Source organism: Emydura macquarii, unplaced genomic scaffold, assembly GCF_026122565.2.
Source record: "Emydura macquarii macquarii isolate MOO-44397 ecotype Brisbane River unplaced genomic scaffold, CSIRO-AGI_Emac_v2 contig_3080, whole genome shotgun sequence".
NCBI lineage: Eukaryota > Metazoa > Chordata > Testudines > Chelidae > Emydura > Emydura macquarii.
The window spans coordinates 2064416-2088628 of record NW_027133217.1 but is presented as its reverse complement, the minus strand read 5'-3'; the positions used below and the strand labels follow the sequence as shown (position 1 = coordinate 2088628).

Below are 24213 nucleotides of genomic sequence, written 5' to 3'. Positions count from 1 at the left end.
ATAAATGCTAAGTATTATTAGGAAGCTGCACACCAATTAGAAAATGTATCCCTCAATCTTAATTCATGACTGGGATACACTGACAAAGTTAGAGCATGGTTCTGTTGCAGAGAGAAGGGTTTCACACATGCACAATTACTGTAGATTTGCCTATGTAAAACAGTACAGAACACTGCCTAAAACTTCCCTGTACGCAGTGCCTTGGCAAAGCCAGTTATATATAAATCATTTTTCCCCAAGCAGCCCCTCATCATAGGGCCAGATCAGATAGTGTAAATCAGCATCACTCCACTGAGAAAAGCTGATTTACACCATCTGAGGATTTGGCCCTATAGTTTTAATTCTGCCCCCTCCATACACAGGAAATTGCACTCAGTCAGAAAACCATGACTGCAAACTCCAGAGACTAATTTAGGTTAATAACAAACAAAGTTACTGTCAAACATAGAATCAAAGCTACAAAAACAGAAAGGCAGAGAGCATGCCATGAGTGCAATTCATATCGCTCCACTCACTGTGCCAAAGGCAATAACTGAGAAAGTGTCTTTTAAAAAAGGACTACATTTTTAAACAACATTTAAAGAAACAGCAAAAATTGCACACAGCAAAACCTTGGAAATAAACATTAAGCATTTTGTTGCTTCTTTAGAGGCAAAATCCCCTACTAATATGAAGGAGTTAGTTCCCAAAATAGCACAATACCTTATTTGGCAATACTCTGCTCTCTGCTGACACCTTCTATCCAAGGATCTCAAAGCATTTTACAAGCAGTAATAAAAATAGCCCCAGATCATCTCTGAGAGGTATGGAAGTATGATTATCCCCATTTTACAGCTACATTGTAGCATAGAGATATCAAGAACCCAATCCTGTACTGACAGAAAGAGCCCCAAATGACTTTCTGGGCAGTTATATGGTAAGTCAGTGGAAAAGATAGCTCTGGGTTGTATTCCTATCTGACTGCCAGCCCAATGCTTTGACTAAAAGACCTTGCAGCCTTCTTGTTTTGCTGAAGGCGTTCTGAAATTTGGACCCCGGGTCAGGGAGTAGGGTAGCTAATGAATTACACATGAGGGGTGGGATAGAAGGTGTGATCACAAGCAAATGCCACGCTAAACAGCTAGGGGCGGAGGGAAAAGAAGTAAAATATAAAAAAATCTTACCTCCCCATTCAAGAAACAATAGAGAACAGCAACGACAAAGCCCTGGGTAAACAGCAGAGAAAAGACTGTAAATTCAACTCCTCTAGGAAATGATAGAAAATAGCTTGAGGAAAAAGTAATCGCTACTCTACAAAACACACACACGGTAAGTGAATGAACACAAAGTCAGAGAGAGAGAGCAGACATAACAAATACAGGTTTCTTTCTTTCTTTCTTTCTTTTTTTTTTTTTTTTTTTTTTAAAGAAAAGCAGAATTCACTCCATAATCACCTGGAAAGATCCCAGTCCCAATTCAAACACTAGTCTTTCCCGTTTACTGACATTTTCAGGGGAAAAGGCAAACACAGTGTAGTGAATTCCAAACAAGGGGATAAGCAGCAGAGTGGAACGGGCCAGCCTCCTGTTATAACAAATTGGAAGAATGTTAATATATCTTTGCAATAAACAATTTGAGCTTAATTTAACATTTTTGTTAACATTTGCAAAAAACAAGAATAAGTTCAAATCATAGCTATCTATCTATCTATCTATCTATCTTTTCCCATTTGTTTCCATCCCTAGATTTCACGCACATTATATTCTGTCCCCATTTTCTGACACTTGGCACAGTCTGAGTACGAATATGTATATATAATTAGAACTGTGGACTATTGTATTCTCTTATTTTGATTGCCTGTTCTTTTGGGCAGGGACTGTCTCTTACTAGGTATATGTACAGTACCAAACACAAATGGGGCTGTGATCTTAGAAGTGGTCTCTGAGGGCTACCACAAAAAATTAAAATAAAATAAATAACAATAGCACCTCTACTTGAACGAGAAAAGGTCTCCATGGTGTTATACAATCATGACTCTACTGCCTATGGGCCTGCTTCTGCTTTCATTTACACTGGTGGAAATCAAGTGGAACTCCACTGATGTCAACTGTGTTGCACCAGTTTAAAATGATGTGAGAGGATAGTCAAGTCCAATGGGTGTAGACGAGAATGCTGGGAACTAAATATGGGTATTAGTAAGCAACTGATTCCATATGGGTGAAATTGACGCTACGTAAAGGGACAGCACAATGTCTATGCATCACTCACGTCCCAATTAAGCAAGCCCATGCATGGTGAGGCAGCTTGCCACCATGTGAAACCATCTCTTATAGGAGGTTTTTTGATTTCTGCTGCAATGTAGGCTGACTTTTTATGGCTAAGCACACAAAAGGCACAAGCCAACTGAATGCCTGTCTGCAAACAATGTGGGTATAGTGGCCCCAAAGAATAACTTCTGGATTTCAAAGGTTAATTTCCTCCAGCAGAAAGATGAATGGCTGAGATACGTTTGATGGGGACACATGGACATTTCTCTTCAAATGAGTTGGTGTGGGAATAGAGAAAGAAAGAGGCCCTTGCCACGCTCTGTAAGATCTCCCTGCAATTATTTCATAATACCATATAGTGTGCCAAAGAAAAAATGTGACACTGTCTCATTGCTGGCAGTATTTTTGTTGCACTCTCTCCCCCTCCCCATCCTCTACAGCATTCTCCGTTTTCTGACATGGCTTGAATGAGCCAAAGTACTTGTCAACAGGCTGCAAGGACATACAGGATTCATCAGTGAATTCGCTGCAATGGATTGAGTTAACAAGAAGGCTGCTAAATATCAAAAACTGCAGTACACAGATTTATGGACTATGAAAATATCACAGTGGATAAGACAAGTGTCAGAAGCACTGGAAGAAGAGGCAAAAGGCTAACAGGATCTTCGAACTCATTTGACTCTACAATATTTAAGCTAGCCATGGAATGAGAAGAGATCAAGCCGAGGAATGAAGATAGACAAGGTGATACCATCTCTCCAAAATCCATCACTTTAGAGACACAATCTGTTAAAAAATCCCCCTTGAACAGAAAGCACATTGTTTCACAATAGATTGAAATACTGGGTTCAATGGAGGAATGCCTGGGTGAATTTCTATGACCTGCGTTAAGCAGGAGATCTTATTAGTGGATCATAATGTTTCATATTGGCTTTAAAATCTCTGTATCCATCATTGCAATACTGCCTCAGGATTGGAGAACACTGTCTTTAACTAACTCTGTAAAAATCTTGAAGGAAATACATGCAATACATGAACAGAAAGAAAGAAGTATTTTATACACATACAGATTTATAGAAGATCAAAGATTGGTTCACAACAAGGAGGAAAAGGAGATTGTAATGGGTATAAAAGAATTAGATGTTGTTACGGAGTCTACTTTGTCTGACTGAAGCATATTATTCCTGAGTCAGGATGTTGAAACAAAGGCACTACGCTGGTTGGGAAGACTTTTTGAAATATTAAATAATATCAAACTTTAAACAGAACAAGTTTCCTCTATCTTTTAAAAAAAGAGGTTGTGTACTTTCATAATTGTATTTCCATTACTGAGACGGAGAAAACACATGGACTAACAAATAAACTTTGCAACGTGATGGATCAATGCTTCACATCCCACGAAGGCAAAGAAAACAAACAGAAATGGACGAAAGAGCAAGTCTAGATGAAAGACAACTTGAAGTCTCTAGGGCAGTCAGACTAGCCATGTCACAAAAGTACACTGGAGAAGGGCATTCACAACATCCATCTTTAATGAACATAGATCCCTAGAACTTGTATATTGTGCAGATCTTGTATTTAACAAAACTGCTGGCGAGGAAACCAAAACCAACAAACTCAATTAAAACAATTGATGAAACTAAAACCATCCATGAAAGTTACCCAGCACTGGCAGCCAGCTAACCCATCTGCAGATGGGTCACAGCCGAAACTTGGGATCTCAGTACTCATGAACTTGGGGAAGCTTGCACATGAATCTCAATTTCACACCTGGTCCTAGCTCTATAATGAGCTAAACCAAAACCAGTTCTGAACATCCCCTGGATTGAGGAGAAATTTGTATCCAGATGATATTTTTGCTGTTCTCTGTAGTTGTTTCTGAATAAGAATGCTTGGTGACACCATAGGGGGGAGTCCCCCTGCAATGGGCAGAAACAGTTTGTTGATGTGATGATTCCAGTTATTTTATCAGGAGCATCAGCAGGAAAGAAAAGTGAAAACAGCAGCAGTGACAGAAGCAAGACTGTTACGGCGTGCTGCCTCCACTTAACGTTCATGGATACAGAACTTAATAGACCTGCTGTTCAAGTTGCAGAAACACTAGCTAGCCAGCCAAGCATTACTTGGCTGTTTGGAAGGGACACAACCTCTAAGAAATGTGACTGAACTCCTGACTATAGTCCAACACTCCTAAAAATACCACACTTAACTAAAATGCCAGGGAGGTCCAGTGCCCTGTTAGACACTGAACAAGGCAGAACAGCTATTTGTTTTACTGATGTCTCCAATGAAAATTTTAAAAATGAGAGACTTCAGTATCACAGTTCCAGGCATGGGTTCTTCTCTCTCTCTTATAGTATGACGGGAAGTCAGGGTAGCACTAGAATTTTCTTGTGAAAAGACATGGAATGATGTTTTCCTCTTCTTTTTCTTCATCTCTTGATTGATGAGATTTCCTCAACCAACCTGAACTCCAATGCCCTAAGCAAGATGAGTTTACAATAGAAGGGAGGAAATAACGAAGAGGAAAGTTCCATAACTTTGACTGTCTTCTATAAGGAACCTTTCATTTTCATTAATGGGCTTGTTTGGGGAGAGGTTTCTGAAGCCCGTGTGCATTGCAGGGGGCATAGGTCTTCATGAATCAGAGGTGGAAAAGATCAACTTTATTAGATTATTTTGTCCCCTTTCCAGTGATTTGTATGAAATATTCTACCCTATTCATATTTTACATTTTAAACAAGATGTTAAAATACCCGGATGGACTTTCTTTTAATCAAAACTAAGTCTGTGTGGTTGGAAAAATACACACCTTAGTTTGAGAAAATCAGAGAATGTTTTCTATGCGTGCTGTAATCTGGAACTTTGAAACTGAGTTCTAAGGCAATAATAAAGAGGGAGGTTTTCAAAGCTAAAAGATTTAGATGACGACTTCCCATTAATTTCTAAAGGAAATCCCTTATATGGCTTTGAAAATTACACCCCAAATAACCAAAGATGTGTAACAATGGATAACAATGACTAAGTGGGGTCGGGTGGATAGAGGAGTGGTAAATGTCTACAAGTATTAGAGGTACGTAAAAACATGGCTATAGAGGAATTATGTAGAGTGGTACAATAGGATAAGAACTAAGAGAAAAGGATTGAAATGTATAACATGATAATTCAGGCAGAATATAAATAAAGAAATCATATTGACCATGAAAGCGAATACAATTCAGAGTGATCTCACCATTGCTTAGGGCATTAAAAACTGAATTTGACAATAACATTTTTGGGAATCACAAGGTGCACTATTACAGATACTCTCACCTGGAGGTATAGGTAGGTAGAATTTGGAGAAATGCTTTACAGTTGTGGTGCAGTTCTTCTAGGATCCTGAGCAGAACTCCAGAAACGTTTGTCTTGAGAAGCTTTTTAAAAGGGTTTTTTGTTTTTTTCTGACTGAAAAACTACTTAGGTCCAGAATAGACCCACAGAAGCGGAACGAATGTTACCTGGGAAATTACCAGGGAAATTTTCAAAAGCACCGAAGGGAGGTAGGCACCCAACTCCTTTAGACACTGCTGAAAATCCCACCTTCTGTGGTTTAATAAAAAACCATGAAAATCATTACAGATAAAGTACCAGAGAAATGCACTCTAGGAAACAACTGCCCATGGGGAAGCACTAGATAGTCTAAACATTTTCTTCAATCTTTAATTAATAGGATGAAACATAGACACGTCTTGTGACTTAGAAATCCTGGAGATAGAATAGCGAGAGAGAGATTGTGAAGACTTGGAGAGTGAGTGTCCCTTGTCAAGCACATAGGCAGTCCCCAAAGGCAGGAGGCCCGTGACTCAGAAACGGATTCTGACAGGAAGCTCTGTTCTTTCTGCATCCGGGAAAGAGGGAAACATGAGATAACAGCAGGTGCAGGCTGGGAGCTGCCTCTCTCTTCTCCTCTAGATGTCTTTTGCTTACTGAAGTTGTGTCTGTGCCATGGTTCCCGGCCTGTGCCTGCTTGTGCTAGTCTGGTCATGAGGCTACTAACAGGATTACGCCACTGTCATATACCTCATATTAAGGAAATGGTACTTTATGCATATTAAGATTAAGACAACACTGATAACTATTCCAATTTATGAACAGTCTGGTTGAGGCCTATTGTTGAGTCCATGGTTCTCTCCTCTTGATGACGTTCACATAACACTTTTGAGGTCCCCCAAGGATCTGTACTGGGATCAGTGCTGTTCAACACATTCATAAATGATCTGGCAAAAGGGTGAACAGTGACGTGGCAAAATTTGCAGATGATGCAAAATTACTCAAGATAGTTAGGTCCAAAGCTGATTGCAAAGCGTTAACAAAGGATCTCACAAAACTGAGTGATTGGGCCACAAAATGGCAGCTGAAATTCAAGGTTGATAAATGCAAAGTAATGCGCATTAGGAAAAATAATCTTATCTACTCATACAAAATGATGGGGGTCTAAATTAGCTCTTGTTACTCAAGAAAAAGATTTTGGAATCATCGTGGATTGTTCTGTGAAAATCTTCACTTCATGTGCAGCAGCAGTCAAACAAGCTAACAGACTGTTAGGACCCAATAGGAAAGAGATAGCTAATAAAACAGAAAATATCATAATGCCACTAGATAAATCCATGGTACATCCTCCCCTGGAATGCTGTGTGTAGCTCCGGTCACCCCATCTCAAAAAAGATATATTAAAATTGGAAAAGGTACAAAGAAGGGCAACAAAAACGATGAAACAGCTTCTATAGGAGGAGAGATTTAAAAACCTGAGAGTGTTTAGTTTAAAAAGAGATGACTAAGGTGGGTATGATAGAGATCTATAACATCATGAATGGCGTGGAGAAACTAAGTGTTATTTACCCTCCACTTAACACAAGAACTACGGGTCACCCAATGCAACTAAGAACAGCAGGTTAAAAATTAACATAAAGGAGCTAACATAAACTAACTTCTTTATACAACACAATCAACCCATGGAACTTGTTGCCGGGGGATGCTGTGAAGGCCAAATATATAACTGGATTAAAAAATGAATTAGATACATTCATGGGGGATAAGTCCATAAATGGCTATTAGCCAAGATGGTCAGGGATGCAACCCCATGCTTTGGGTGTCCCTAAACCCCTGATTGCTAGAAGCTGGGACTGGATGTATCACTCCATAATTGCCCTAATCTGTTCACTTCCTCTGAAGCAGCTGGCACTGGCCACTGTAAGAAAACAGGATGCTTGGCTAGATGGACCATTGGTCTGATCCAGTATGGTCATTCTTAGGTTATCAATGGATCCAAATGATTTGTGAAGATGTAATCTTAGAAAAAGATGGTATTTAATGGTTATTATGCTACTTGGGACCCCTCCTTTGAAGAAAGAAAGGCTAAATCCGGTGTCTAGTTTAATTTGAATATGTACAGGGAGCTTAGGATGACAAAATTGTGTTTTACAGAGGAGGAGAAGGAGGTATAGATCTACTTGTGCACTAGGTAATGGAAGAATGGGATGCTGCAAGTATAGTTAAATGCTTCGTTTATGCGCCGTTGCTTGATTTTGCATTGTGGAGTATAGAGCAAGTGAGCATCTATTTACTGGAGACGTTGGCAAGTTTTAATAAAAAACAAGGAATGAAGGCAAAATCTCAGAAGGGTGAACATGGACAAGGTATGGTTGTTTGGGAACTCAGCAGTCTCCTGGATGGAGACATTGTCTGTATATTTGCACAGTTTTGAACTGTGGATTCAGACAATGACCTGCCTATCTCTGCCTGGATGGAAAACAGACCACTTGGATCTTCAGGGTCTCTTCTGAAAAAGCTTATGTAGAAACCGGACAGGGCAACTGGTTGCATCTCTCTTGTTTTGCATGCCAATAAGACTCCTAATACTTATTGCCTTCAGACTAACAGCTGAATGGGCATGAATACTGAACTACCTTGTCACACGTAGACAGCAGCCCTCATGAACACACCGGAGGTAAGCTGCTGGGACAGCATGTGGGGAGCTAATATAGCCTGCTGCCTGTGCTGGGTTTATACTGTGGTAGCTAGAAGACTTCAGCTGTCAATTTGCCACCTTTCAACAGCTCTGAATTCACTTAGAGTGAAATTCACCCTTATGCAGAGGGTCAGCATAAGGCCTGTCCACCATTTCTGTGTGAATTAAGTGGTGAATTTCATCCTTCAAAATTATTTTAGCGCCGAAATGTGGATTCACGTTTCCATGGGGTTCTCAGACCACTACCTTCTCTGCATTGAGCTAATGCCTTTTGCAGATTTTTTTTTTTTTTAATTAATTTTTTCTCCTTTTCCTACTTTTTATTTCTTTGGTTTGATTTTGTTCAGGACCAGTCCCTGGGCTGGGGTAACTCCTCCACTCTCTTTGTGTACGTATCCTGAGAAAAGGTCCAGTAACTAAACTAAAAGATATATTTTCAGGCTTAAATCGGGGTACGTGAGAAAGCAAAGAAAAAAAATGTGCAAACATTAAGAAGGGAAATTTCCTTGACTTTGACAAAAGGCTATATTCTGTTTAGATCAGACATCTTTGAGAGTGCAGTGTTCAAATCACAACACTCTACCATGAAATTCCAGTGAAAGTAGGACTGCATATCATACAGCATAGCAAATATACCTGATTACATTTAAGGCCAGACTCTCAGCTGACATAAACGGCTGTAGCTCTGTTGACTTCATTCGAGGTAGACCAATTTATGCCAGCTGTGGATCTGGTCCATATTTTTCATATTTATATTTTTCTAGCAAAGCACGTTCTTTCCCATGTGCACAGCACTCCCCTGCTACATAATGATGAATACATTTTCCTTTAAAAATGGGCAGGTTTGTTAAAAGTTTTCATAAAGATTTGGTGGGTATATTACAGGATAATTCAAAAATCAGCTGACATTGATAGAAACACTCCCACTGATTTCCATAAGCTTTGGATTAGGCCTTAATTCTGCTATCCATAATCATAAAAACCGTTGGTCAATAAACCAACACATTTCAAACAAATAATCTTAACATGCTTGATCGTAATGTATCAGCAGAAGCACACGACAAAAATAAATAATTCAGTAAAATAAAGAAATAAAACGTCAGCATGCAACAAGAAATAATCAACGGTTTCCCTTCTGCCCCTCTGCCAATATAAACCATTTATTTGCAACATGCTGCACACAAAAACGATAATGCCACGGGATTGTGTACACTTACAGGGTAATGGTGGATAGTTCTGACATCTTGCAAGAGTGCTGGTTAGCCCTCTTGGGCTTACAGTAGCATTTCTGAACGCAGCTGCTAAATATGACAAGATTAGCATTTTTTTCAGAATAACACGAAAAGGCCAAAGTATGTCAGTTTCAACACATTTCACGAGACATGGCACAACAGATGAAAAGTGGATGCAACTAAAGGAAAATGCAGCGCAAACCAGCTCTGTGATCAAAGCGAAAGCATAAATAAAATGCATTGGCTGCCGCCAGCAATTGTGGTGTATTGATTCATAGACAAGTTAAAGAAAGAACAACCAGGCTGTAGGTGATTAGAGCACTGTGCATAATAAATACGCGACTTTGCTGCTGCCAGATACTGCACAGTATACTGCATGGAGTAAGAGAACAATATACTTCATTGAAACAGATGCTAAGTATGGCGAATAGTAACATTAATTTATAAAACAGAAATTGCTGCAAGTCTGTGTTGTCTGACCAGCCCCAAATTAAAGGCACGTGTATCTCTGCAACCATGTGTATTTGATTCATGATTAGAAGGTGGTCATGGGCACCAAAGGGTTTTTTTTAGTTCAGCTTCCTCACCATGGGAATTCCTCGGGAACCTGTGTGCATGACCGGCTCTGCTCATGGTGTGCTGACTCTCAGAAGAGTATAAAAGGAAAAACGGCAGCCTTATTTAATAGAGACGGTACCGCACCTTCACCTTGAAACTCCTGCTAAGTCCCATGGAAGACGAGGGAATCATTACACCCCCGTGTGCACCGGGGAGGTGTATACAGTACCGGCAAGAAAGGCAGCACTGGGGCAAGTTGGGGGGGGCATGTATAAGGAGCCAATGGCCAACAGCCTTTATATGACAAGTGCAGGTGAGTTCTGCATCACCGCTTTCCCTTGGGGGTTCTAACAGCTTGGACTTGTGGCTGAGACTCCATTAGGAACCTCATCACCGAAAGCTGCCCTAGGGATGTGTTGAATCATGTGCCCAGCCACAGCAGGCCCCCCACAATTTTGGGGAGCAGCCGTGTGGCAGGGAGCAGGGCTCACGAAGGCTTTGTTTTGCTGCAACGCACCTATGGGTGGACTTTTCACTTTGCCCCAGGATACACCAGTGGCATAACTCTGGTATGAATGAGTGTCCAGAAGCCAGTTGTGATTGCTCAGTGGGGCTTCCCCCCAGGGACCCTGTTCCACCAGCGCTCTCTTCTTGTTTGCATCTGGGTTAAAAAATAAATCAAGAGGTTGGTTTTGATGTACATATGGTATATTGGTTTGGGTCCTGGCTGTTTTAGAGAGCACATTCTCCCCTGGTGTAAATCAGCATAGCCCCCCTGAAATTGAGGAGCTGTCCCCTTATATTCCATCCTGGGGTGAGAGTTTATGCTGCAGTTCTAAGAGATGCAGCAGAGAAAGCGCAGACCAGGAAGCGAGGGGGGAGCTAAGGAGGGAGCTTTAAGCCACCTTTGTACTCTCCCAATGCTGAGCTACTCTGGGTTCCAAAGCAGCCCTCGGCATGAATTAGACAAATATGGCAGCCTCCTTGGACTGCCCATAATCGCTACAATGCTGCAACTCCACCCCAAATATGCCCCTCCCTGGCCTAGCATGTTCCCTAGACTAATATTTGAGAGGAGGCCCTCAGACAACAGCGGATGTCTTTCTCATTTCCTGCATCAGGAATTCTCCTCTGGCTGGATTCAGGGCTTTTTAGGAGATCCTTTATGCTCTTCCAGCCCTTTCATCTGTTATCTTTCCCTCTGGTGATGAAGATTATTTTTATTAGTTTGTGGGGATTTTTTTGCACGTGCCACCATCTCTGGTTGTGTTAATACATGTGATTTCAAGTTCTTGTGCATCTGCCTAGAGGTGGCAAAGTCGAGGCTCCTCCAAACCAATGCTCATCGGGCTGACTCAGTCAAACCACATCAGTTTCTCTAGAGAGGGCAGATGGTACATTTTATAAACTGAACACTAAAGAAGACTAAATCTTTTACTACTGTTAGAACTGCTGCACCGCTTATTAAAGACACCGCTCTCTTCTTGCTCCTTCAACATCATTGACAGGTACATTCAAATGGCAGAATCTTCATTATTAGTGATGTAAGAGCCAGAGACAACAGAGCAGGATTTTTAGATCTCTTGTGGCACCCACTGCTCTAGCAGATAGAAAAAAAAAAATCATTGCTTTTGACTTGTGAGTAGAGCTCATTTACTGTGCATGGTGCTGAAAGTAAATACAGGCTTGCCCGGTGTTAGTGTTAGAGAATCACTTCTCAGAGTATAACTGCTCATTGCATCATGTTCCTGGTCTGTTTTTGCTGTGCTGCATTGTGCATTGTTTGGCACTTGAAATCCATAATAAGGACTCGGGAGACGATTTTAAAAGATTCAGTCAGCTCCCGTTTTCTGAGCACTGAAATCTTCAAAAGTGACTAGTGATTGGGGGTAGCACACTTTGATTTCCTATGGTCCGGGGCTCAGCAGTTTCTGAAAGTCAGGCCCTTTTACAGCGTCTCCAACTGGGCACTCAGAAATGGACATACCAAAATGGCTTACCCCCGGAGAAAATCTTAAGCCTAGATTTCCTTCTGCCTGACACATTTCCTCGCAGACCCTCTTTGAAGTCTGAGAAATGGTTTCCTTTATCACATCACTCCTTTCAGTCTGCTTTCCCTCCAACCCCCACCCCCAAAAGGGGTGCTTTTCTTGGACCAACTGTCTCTCTAATATCCCAGGACAGACACCAATACAGCTACCCTCCTTTTATAGTCGTCAGATTAATTTTCCATTGCTTGTGTGTATATATTTCTGGTGGATAAGAAGCCAACACGATTCTGCTTGTTTGTTAAACTAACATTATCAGCAGGAAAAAGCACAGCTCTGGAAATAATATTTGAGAGACAAGTGCCGCTGCAAAGCCAGGAAAGAGCAGTACACATGTTGTTCTGGGACAACTATGGAAAAGGCCTGAGAACTTAATAAAACTCATTAAAACCTTTCCATGGTGTTTTTTTCAATTACTCTACTGAATTTAATAGAGAATTATATCCCTGTTATTGCATTCTACAAGATAAATGAAAAATAAGTAGAATGTAGATCTGCTAGAAGCTTTTATAACACTACTGTTTGTTCATTTGTTTGTTTGTTTGTTTGGCCAAACAATACAATTGTATCCAAATCCATTAGCCCTTTCTTTCCCTTTTTGGTCACTGAAAAAGAGGGGTGGGGGGAAGGGAAAAAAGGACCCAAAAACTAACAACAAATTTTTTTTCTTAAAATCAAAATCAGAATTTTTTTTTCACAAAATCTCTAGAAAATCCCCAAGTTTTTCCTCTTAAAACATACTTACTAGAGTTTTACCTGATCTAATTTGACTGACTGCCTTTCTAACTGGAAAAAAAAAGCATGAGAGATCAAACCATTTCTTAATGTTTAATGAAAATGTCTTGTGTTCTAACTTTGCATAGCATCAACAGTTTGATAACACATTTATAGTGGATTTAGGAATGCTAATAGATCAGGTTAGTTCTCTAGAATGTAATTGTCATTGAGGTAGTGTAGGTGGAGATTAAGTTGCAGCACTTAACTCAGTAGAGTTACACAGGTGTAAGTGAGGAAGAATTTGGCTTATCCATGACTGTAAAGGTGAAAAAAGGGAAACTTTATACAAGTTATGAATAATGCTATCAGGAATTCCTGGGCAAACCCATTTGGCGTCATTCCAAATATTACTGGGATCCTTTTAATTTTCAGACAGACTGAAATAAAGGAGTGGGTGGTGAAGGGAAGAGCTAGAGAGAAAAAATCCTTTCAGGGGTAGGAGTAAAAGGAAAAGGAGACTGAAAGCATAGCAGAAAGTTAGCCAGAGTGAATAATACAGATAGACAGTGAAAGAGGAGTGGAGAGGAGAGAGAAAAACCTAATGAAAAATAGACACAGTATATGCCTCATATTCTGGGCACCTACTTGTATCTATTTAGCTTTTTTGAATGGGCTCGAATTGGAGTTTTGTTTCTTGATACTGCATATCACGGGATTGGCTGTAGCTAGGAAAATGCACATCCAAATCACCAACGCAAAAAAAAAAAAGGGTTTAATATATCAGGAAGAAATTCTTGCAACACTGAAACAGTTTTGCATTTGAAAAAGACAACTAGTGATGTCTGCAAAATGTCAGGCTATGCAAGGTTTGAACATCCACCCTACTCGGGGAAAGGGAATTAGAACCATGCCTCACTCAATCCGCTCAGGCACAGAGTAAGCAGCATCGTCTTTGTCCTGCCGTGAGGACAAACATTTTTGTGCATGTCGCAGAAAAGAGAATTCTGCCTCTCAGTTGGATTTCTGAGAGTGAGTCCCATTCACCAGAACTCTGGTCCAACTCCAAACACACTAACATTCTCCTGAGAGGTCCCATTGACTCAGTGACCTCCTCAGAAACTTGTTCTTTACACCGTTTTCAGAGTCCATCTTCTTACAACTGGGGATATTTTCCCTCTCCATGGGGAACAAAAGGTTCTTCAGGTCTGGGATATTAGGACAATTCAGGTTAGAGGTGCCTCAACCCCTTGGAAGTCAATGGAAAAATGCTTGTTCACTTGGCTGGGTTTTGGATCAGGCTGTGGGGCCATAACTCTCTGAGCTGTTCACCTGCTGCTTTGATATGGGATGGTTAGAAAAGGGTGATCAGGATGGGAAATGCAGTTTGCCAGCTCCTTTGTTTGCTCCCCTTCTTTGGAGTGAGTCTTAGTTCAAAATCTCTGTGGATAAGTTCATGTCTGGTCTGTAAGCTTGAGGAGTGTGAGAAAGGTTTACACTGTATTTTTATGGCAAAGTCAGTGCAGAACCTGGGAGCTGCAACGCATCTTCTGGGTCGAGGGCAGATAATGTGCACAGATGCCTGTGGAGAGGCTATTTTTGTTTCCAGTGCTTCCCTGCTACCGACGACATGGGGCCGCAATGCTGCTTACAGCTACATGACTGTAAATCCTGATTAGCCCCACTAAAGTTAAAGGCATTTACACCAGGATAACTGAAAACAGAAGCAACTCCAGGTTTACACCATGGAAACCAAAAGCAGAAGATGACACATGGGCTGTGGCTGCCTGCAGGGAAGCCACCACAAGCTTAGACTTGCTGGCCATTTGCTATGACACTAGTTACCTAGAGATAGCCTGTGCCAAAGCGGGAGAGCAAAGTGGCGGAGTGAGCTACCAAAGTCAGGGGAGTTTGGCTTCTGGGGGAAGAGGCCAAGGGATTATAACAATCTGAAAGGCCCCAAGCCCCCAAGAAAAATAATAAAAAAACCCAAATGAACCAATATATTTAACACACATACCCTAAACTCAGGCTACATAAAAAAAGGCGCAAGAGTTAAAAACAAAATTCAGGAAAAAGACCAGCAGGGTGGGGGCTACCCAGTTTACGGCACCGAGTGCAGGATGTACGACTACTTGCCTTGTGGGCAAGTGGCATAGGTGTGCATGCGATGCAAGCAACTCACAGCCCTCAGAGGCCTTGAGGCCAGAGTGGCTGAACAAAGGGAGACAGAGAAGTACATACAGGAGACTTTTAGGGACGTAGTAGAGCGGTCCCACTTCCTGACAGCCCCTGTGCTTTTGAGGAGTATGAAATTCTCAGGGCAGGACAGCATCAAGCGGGAGCAGAGGGAAACGATCCCATAGTTAGGAACCACCTTCCAGGTGGTGCTATGATAATCTCTCACACTGGAGGATATCCCTCTAGGGACAAGAATCGCAGTTATTAGGAAGAGAAAAGTAATAGTAGCAGGGGATTCAATTATTAGAAATATACATAGTTATGTTTGTGATGACCGGGAGAATCACATGATGAATTACCTGCCCGGTGCAAGGGTAGAGTATCTCATGAGAGATCTAGATAGTCTTAAAGGTAGTGCTGGGGAGGAGTCGGTGGTTATGGTACATGTAGGTACCAGTGACATAAGGAAAAGTAGGAGAGAGGTCCTCGAGGCCAAATTTAGGCTGCTAGATAAGAGATTAAAGTCCAGGACCCCAGGGTAGCATTCCCTGAAATGCTTCCAGTACCATGTGTAAGGCCAGTAAGACAGGCATTATTGCAAAGTCTAAATGTGTAGATGAGATGGTGTCAGAAGGATGGATTTAGATTTAGGAATTGGGTAACCTTTCGGGAAAGAAAGAATTTGAGAAACAATTTGCTAAAGATGCAAAAACAAATAGTGATTTGTTTTGTAAATTACATCAGAAGCAGGAAGCCTGCCATGCAGGCAGTGGGGCCACTACATGACAAAGATGTTAAAGGAGCACTCACAGAAGAGAAAGTCATTGCAGAAAAGCAAAATGAATTTTTTGCATCAGTCTTCACTGAAGAGGATGTGGGGAAGATACCCACACCAGAGCTATTCTTTTGGGGTGAGAAATCTGAAGTGTCCCAAATTGAGGTGTCAATAGAAACGGTTTTTGAACAAATTGATAAACTAAACAGTAATAAGTCACCAAGACCAGACAGTATTCACTCAAGAGTTCAGAAAGAGTTCAAACGTGAAATGGCAGAACTACTAATTGTAGTAGTAGTCCCTGAGATCAGCTTCTGTATCAGATGACTGGCAGATAGCTAATGTAACACCGATCCTGGCAATTACAGGCTGGTGAACCTAACTTTAGAACTGGGCAAATTGGTAGAAACTACTTCAATGGAGTTACCCCTGATTTACAATGGCGTGACTGAGAAAAGAAGCTACCTTCATGTGCTTTATTAATAATGATGAGCCTGACTGAGACATAACTATGAGGGCAAATTCTATGCTCCTTTACACTTTGTGAAATGCCACTGCAGTCAATGGGCCAAGTTCTCTGTGCTACACCTCTTCATTCCAGTATTGTCAATGGAGTTACTCAGGTGGAAATGAGGAAAATGTGACCCCAATGGGCTGTTGTATGGATTGTGCAGGCAAATGTTATTCATATGAACTGTTCCATTTACTTCAGTGGAACTACTTATGTGAGTTGCAGTTTGCAGGTTCCCTTCCTAAGTGAGGGAAGAATCTGGCCCAGGAAATTTAACTAACTGCATAATCACCAGCGCACAGTTCCTTTCATGCACACAGTTAGATATGTTATTCTCATGAGAGATAGGTTCAGCATTCCAAACTGACACCTTTCCACACCACAACGGCATAGTTTTACCCAACACAGCCATACATCATGATGCAATGCATGCACACTTGTCCAGAGCACCTATTAACAATACTTAAGACACACACAACAAAAAATCACTCGACAAGAAGAGTGTAAATTGCAAAAGACAGGGCACAAGAAATAAGGATAAGAAAAAGAAAAGTCATTATTTGCAATTAACACTGCTTTTGTTTTCCACGTGCTAGGTGCCTGAATGCAAATGGCGACAGAAGTTAGAGAGAATACCATGCAGTGCTGCAAGCTTTGAAAGCAATTAAAAGCATATCATAGATCAAGAGATGTCAGAATTATTCCCCATTAGCTACAGTCAGTGAACAACTGTAGCATGAAGACCAAATTAATTCAGCCCCATTTATATCTCGACATTAAGCAATTGATTCCAAGAAAAAAGGAGTGGGAATTAATTTGAAAAACAAAACTCAAAATCTCCCCGCCCAAAAAATTCAAGAATAACCTTGTCATTTTGTCCTGGCCACTGTGCGTTTCGGTTCACGGTTTGACACACTAGCCCTGGCAAAGACGGGACAGCAAGTGCATGAGAACGCTTGCGCCGCTGTGACACTAATCAAAATGTTGTTTAAGAAAACTGTGGAATATAGACATGATTGGGCTAATCAATAATAGGGAAGTACCAAATGACCTAACGGAATGTAATGGCTTCAGGAGGAATCTAGTGGGAAATCATCAGGTCTCTTTTCCTTCTGCAGCCCATAAAGATTTCAAAAATAGCCAACACATTCACATCAAGACCTGCTTGTAGTACTTATTGGTGACTATATCCCCTTTCGCTCTACATCCACATGCCAAAACCATGGAACTGTTCACACAAACACATTGCAGCAATGTGCACTTGTAGCAATGTTGAGGAAAAAAATTACTTGTTTATTTTCCAGTTCTACATCAAAATAGAAAATAAAGCCCAATTGGCCTTACATTATACTGCTGTCACCTGTGCCAAGTGAGTTCTGAAAGGCATGCCTCTAATTATGCACACAAAAAAACCAAACAAACCAAGCAGAACAGTATTTTAAAATGTCATGCATTGCATGTGACTGTGTCACGACAGACGTGTGAGCTGTGCTGCTGTGATTTACAGTTTCAAAATCAGAGGATATCAGCATCCGATGTAGCCACAGTAAAGCATTTGTGTTTCACTGGAAATGAACGGGATTTTCTTAAGATGACCTCACTGACAACTACCAATCTTGTAGTCCCTCATATGGAATGCTGCACTGGGAAGTCACTGATAAAATGGCAAAACCAAATTCAAGATGGCTGTGGCTTTAGGCCTCATCCTCCCATCACTATTAAAACAATGGAAGCCTGATATGTACTGAAGAAGGATGGAAGGGTGGTTAGGTGCTAATCTGGGATTCAGGAGATCCATGTTCAATTATCTGTTCTACCACAGGCTCCTTCTGTGACCTTGAGCAAGACACTTAGTCTTTTAATTCCTCATGTGCTAAATGGGTACATAGATCACAGGAGTGACCTTAGATTGTGAAGCCTCAGATACTATAGGTATGGAGACATCTAAGGATCATAAACAGATATCTCAATGGCAGGCCAGAGCTCCAACTGCTTTCTACAAATAATTTAGGGGGAGGGGGTTTCACCTTAATTTCGTCCTATTCTTAGTTATATAACCTTAATTTTCCACAGAGGTGCACACAATCATCTGTTTAATGCTGTTTAAAACAGATACAACCCAAATTAAAAACAAGGGTAGAGGATGGAAATTTGTCTTGGGGAATGCAAACAGAAAAAGAACAATAATTGTGAAGGAGGCCGTTTACCCTTGAACAACTAGGCAAATTTAGTAAGATTTTGTCTAAAAAAAAAAAAGTCAAAACAACCATTTTCAACATACTTATTGGCTTTTCTAGAAATAAGAAAGAGGACCCCATTGTCTTATGTACTGACAACAAATGACCAATGTTCACTGTTTCCATAGTCTCTTCCTACAGTTGGGATGTATAAATCTTTGCTTAAGAGACCCTTGCGGTCTTGGTGTTAGCGGGAGTTCCACCCCCCAATTGACAATGGACAAGACCATTCAGCAAAGGAGCTGCAGTTTTATAAATGGGTTTATGCCAGGAAGACCCTGTTGGAAGTAACTGGCACGGCTAATTTGAGTGCTTGCAGCAAGACAAAGCAGTAGCAAAATAAGTCATTGAATTTCCAGTGACTTTGTCGGTGAATTGCAGAGGAGTGTTGTTTACCAGAACACTTGCTTTAGGACATTGATTCTGCTGCCCTAAACCCTTTAGTTTTGACCATATGTAAAATCATACCTACCTATGGTATATGCCATGTTTCTCCTTTCTTTCCAGCAAGATGCTGATTGGAGGAATGATGTAGACCTGAATTAGCTAGATAGATGTGTGCTTTTTTTTTTCTTTGAGTTTTCAACAGGCAGTGTACAAAAGTTACGATAAAGAGTTGGTTACAAAAAAAAAAAAAGCAAACCAACAAAATTATACTATGCATCCATGAGCTGAAAAAAATATGTCAATCAAATGTGCTTTAGCCCTCTGAGATGAGTGAACAAGCAAAAGCTTAATGGAAATGTTTGCATTTTAGTTTTATGGCTCAACCCAGCATATGAGGGCATCATGCATCTCCTGGTTTTGTTTTTAACCTATCATACTGATATAATTCCATTTCATATATAAATAAACCTCTCATCGATACTAACTTTGCTCATGCAGACAGTAATGTGAATTTTAGTTAGATACTTCAACATAGTTATTTCTGCACTACAGGGCCTTCTCTGGCTTATTTACTATCTCTACAACACTAGACAATTCTGTGCTCAATTATACCTTGGCAACTGAGTGCAGAATCTGGTCCACTGTCTTCAGCATATTACTTGTGTTTGCCATGTGATGGATGATAAAAGCCTTGCCCGTTCATCATGTTAAGAGTTTTTTGGCTTCCTGTTCGGCAACTGATTCATGAAAAAATATATGAATGAGGCAGGCACCAACTGATCTGCCATGGACTGTGTCAGTCAGAGCAGGGTTCTAAGTAGTGGATACTTGTCTCCAGTCCGTAAAAGGAGAATTAAAACCGATGCATGTCAAACGAAGGTCAGAGTTTAGGTGCCCATTTCAACATATGGATGTAACAATGCCTCCGGATGAGTCATCTGTCAGAACTATACCTGGGATCTCTGGATATAAAACCCTATGTTGCTATTGCCTGAGCTATAAGACTAGCTGCTCTAGCTTGGAGGCAGTAGGAGACAAACATTTTTACATAGTTCAGCCACTAGAAGGAGATATCAACCCACACTGGGGTCCTGCGTGATACATGGCAGGGTTGCCAACTGTCCGTAAATTTACAGACAGTCAGTAAAAAAATGCACAATTTTAACACTGTCAGTAAATCCATAAATAAAGGAAAATGTCCGTAAATTTTGGTAGAAATAAAACATATTCTATTTTGACATTAATTGTCGCGGTTCAGAATCACTTCTTGTATTGTAACACTACACTGATCATGACTTTATCTATTTCCTGTTTTCTATTGTTGCACACGCCTAAGGAACCCGATTGATCAATTAACTGCCCCTAAAACAATTGCGTAATTCCAAATTTGTGTGCATGCAATATCGTGAGCGAGAACACACTTTTGTGACATTATTGCATTGTTTGTGGTATTTTTAGTGATGTCAGTAAAAAGTTTACCGTATCAGCAAAAAAAAATCAACTACAGATCTTCATGTCAGTAAAAACAAAAATGCAAGGTTGGCCACCCTGTTACCTGGGCAGTTATAATAAAGATATAATAAATAAAATTATGAATATTAATAGATAAGCAACACTTCACCCTTTTATAGCACCTTTTATCTGAGGGTCTCAAAACTCCCACCAGGCTAAATCCTGATTTAATTTACGTTGGTGTCAAACCAGAGCAACTGTAGTGAAGGCTACTGAGGATTGACACCAGAGTAACAGAAAGCAGAACATGGTCCAACACCCACAGCCCTGAGCTTTCTGTATGTTTGCCTTTGGCTGCTCACTCGTGACTGGGAGAAGCAAGGATAATTAACAGTGAGACTACTTGGTGAAAAATATGGTCTAATAAGCTAGCAGAACAGAGAACTCTGAAAAAAGGATTCCTGAAATTTTAAAGGGCAGCGACAATGAAGTGTGTAAACTCCCCTCAGCACCCACTTCAATGGTTTAGGTATTTTTTCATGAATCAGGCCTTCCCTCAAGTAAACTGGAAAGAGAACTTTGGGTTTTAAACATAATTCAAATAAACACTGAGCCATTGTTTGTTCTGTCAGGGTCTGCCACATTTCGAGCAACTCAATCTAAAATGGAACGAGCAGCATGCAGGCAACACTGAGCCCGAAGCAAATGAAGGATGACAAATTGCATGAGGTGGGTAATGAATGGATGTACAAATGGATAAAACTGGAGATATCACTCGTTAAAGCATTTAACTCGTCTTCAGAAACGAAATCAAGAACACTGGGAATTAGCTAAATGTTTCTAACCTTTCTTGTCAGCTTGAAAACACAGCTTGAATAACTTACAATGATCATTGGGAAGGTTATTTAGAGTGAACATCTAATTTTGATGATAAAAAAACACCATTCAGCTCTGTGGTGCTGATTCATGTACATTAAAATATATTCAAGTCCCACAGTCATGGTGGCTATATTAGATTCACTTGAGCGTCAGTATTATTGCAATGTACTTCCTCTCTAATGAACCATGAAGCCAGCAAAAAAGACCTCATAGGGTAATTATAGATGAATGCAGGGTGACATCATTTTATAGTGAAACTGTTAGTTTGTGAACAGGCACACATGACCTTCTGGCGCGTTGGTAAAACTAGTTAGTCTGATGTATGAACCACACTGGTGCCTATTTACTTGTGGTTGATATTGAGGGACTGGACCCTGCATTCATTGTGCACTCTGAGCTCCCATTAACTTTGGTGGCATGCCCAAGGAATGAAGAACTGGGCAACCCAACATGCATATGTGCAAAGTAGAGAAAAATACATGAATTCATTGTGAAATGTTTCTAGGAGGCGCTGGGGAAATCTGATAAACTGGATTGTTTAGAGCACCACGGAATGGAGTTATGCCAGTTGACCCACTTTGCACAGGCATGAATGACTGCACAAGGCCCCAAGACAATGGGAAACTAGGCCCCTAAGCCCCAATTCAGGGAAGCACTTCAGCACAAGCATAAATTCCATAAAGTCAAGCATATGCTTAAGTGTTTGGCAGAATCAGGGCCACGGGGTGGATTCACAAAGAAAGTTAGCTGTCCTGAGGCTCATTTTTAGGTGCCTAGAAAGTCACTGGGCTTCACAGATCTTGGGTTAGGCATGCAATGAATGGAGAGAGGCAGGTGTCTCAGAACGAGATAGAGAAAATCCACCATGCCAGATGGTTCCTCACCTAAGCTAGCTACTGGGGGTATGCCTAGGCAGCACTGTAACCTTGGGTCTGTGGGACCCAGGCTTGTACAGTCAGAGTCACCCAGCACACACTTGACTGTCCATACTGCATTGTGGACCGGGACTTGCAGTGGCTGGACCTGGGACTTCAGCAATGCTAACCCATTCATACTGCGCTGCACAGACCTTCTGACATCGGTCTGCAGTTTGAGCTGCATCCACACTGCAAAATGACAGGACCCTGACGCTGGGCATTTGATGATCTGAATCAGACTGATTTCTGTGTGGATGGAAGGGAGGCTTGTGTTCAAACCTGTGTCAGAGCCTAGAGTTAATGTGCAACATCGGCATACCCCAGGAGGTGCCAAGCCAACCCGCTTGTGGAGGTAGGCACTTAAGCCCAGGAAGCAGGGAGCGACCTCCATCTGCTTGGGATTCTCAGCTGCAAGGTTAGGCACCTTGACAAAATGAGAATTGGATGTGATATCTTTATGAAGCCTACGTGTGCCTCAGTTGCCCCCTAGGGCCACCCAGTGGGGAAAAAAAGGACCAAATTAGGCCTTAGGGCCGGCTAGGAGACATAGAGGTCACCTTAGCCTGAAGGGGTCATTAAAGAAGATTGGCCGATGCCGACCCCATATCAGTGGACAATCCAAGAAGAAAATGGAGAACCCAGTTACTGGGTGTGACACACTGCACCCCCCCCCCCCCCCCCCCCCCCCCCCCCCCCCCCCCCCCCCCCATGATCACCCTTATAGTGGAACTGTGTATTGTTTAATGCAAAGTATGTCATGTAAGGTAGTTTTGGAACGCTCACGGCATACTGAACATTATTGTTATCGTGATATCTTTGTTGCAATGTCACGTGTATGGTTATGAGGCTATGCTCTGTAATGTTCCCAAAGATGTGTCCTCGTGGCTTGAGACTGATCTAGGCAAAACTCGACAGAGCTGAAGGGCCATTCACACCTCATTAAGACATGCAAAGAACAAACCCAGCTCTTCCAGGAACAAAGGACCAGCCTGAGCACCAACAAAGGAACCACGATAAGGGGATGCTCACGGCGGCCTTGTCTACACTAGAACAATAAGTCGACGTGTTTATGCTGTTCTCACTAAGAGCACTTCCACCGAGCTAAGAGGCAGTGAGGGAGGAGCAAAGAGACCTTCCTGAGCAAAAGACCCCAACGTACGAGGTAGGGGGGATAAAGGGTTGGCTTCTGGAAAGAGTCTGGGCTTTCTCCCCTGGGAATTGTCTAAGGAGATCAGATTGAGAGAGAAAGAGAGTGAGACAGAGCCTGAATATGGGCTCACTGCAGCTTGGCTGGGGGTCTGGGCTCACCAGAATGGACTATGCTTTAACCTTCATTTTCTCTATGTTAACTTAAGGACTTTCAGATTCTGAGTGCCAGGTGACTAGTGACATTGCTTTGACAAGGCTGCCGACTTCACTGGAAACATTCACTGGAGGGGCACAGTTCAAGCCTCCCATGGAAATGTGGCTTGGCTGGATTCGCTGCAGGAAGCACAGAGAGACAGGGCTCGGTGGTGCTGTTAGCCCAGTCTTCGAGGTCAGGGGCCTGCCCCTGTGGATCTGTGTGGGTCCTTGGGGCCTGGCACACTAACGGGGTCACTCCCAGGAGACTGGTTACTGGCTGGTTACCTGGAAGTCTGTGACAGGCACCCATGCTATTTTTGGAGGCTGAGGCCCTCCCTTGTATCTTTTAACCCGGTGGTTAGAGCACTCGCGTGGGACATGAGTTCTAGTTTCCTTTCCCCCTGTGGGGACATAGGGATCTACCACCTCCGGTGAGCGACCCAGTCACTGGGCTGTAGGACATTCTGAGGAGGAGCTCCCTCAGTCTCTCCTTTGGAAGTTGTTCCATTGGGGATGGACAATGAAAAAATCATTGGGCCAGGCCGAGAGCAAGCAAAAGTATATGAACGACTCTGTGGTTGGGTTGGTGCACTGACCCAGGAGCTGGGAGACCCAGGGATCTGTGCCAATTACTTCTTAGGATTCCTTATCCACAGTGGAACAGTTTCCACAGGAGAGACTAAGGCTACGGCTACGCTGACGGCGGCAAAGTCGCCGCCGTCAGA

At 41.8% G+C, this 24213-nt stretch overlaps 1 protein-coding gene across 1 annotated transcript in view; it reads right to left on the bottom strand.

Annotated features, from left to right (window-relative positions):
- ADCYAP1R1 (ADCYAP receptor type I) overlaps positions 1 to 24213 on the bottom strand; it is a 172999-nt gene that overhangs the window by 5241 nt on the left and 143545 nt on the right. The window contains exons 12-14 of the mRNA XM_067530411.1: positions 9471 to 9554; positions 1434 to 1563; positions 1164 to 1205 (exon numbers count right to left, since the gene is read on the bottom strand). Of these exons, the coding sequence (XP_067386512.1) occupies positions 1164 to 1205; positions 1434 to 1563; positions 9471 to 9554 (256 nt within the window). The remainder of the gene's footprint in view (positions 1 to 1163; positions 1206 to 1433; positions 1564 to 9470; positions 9555 to 24213) is intronic.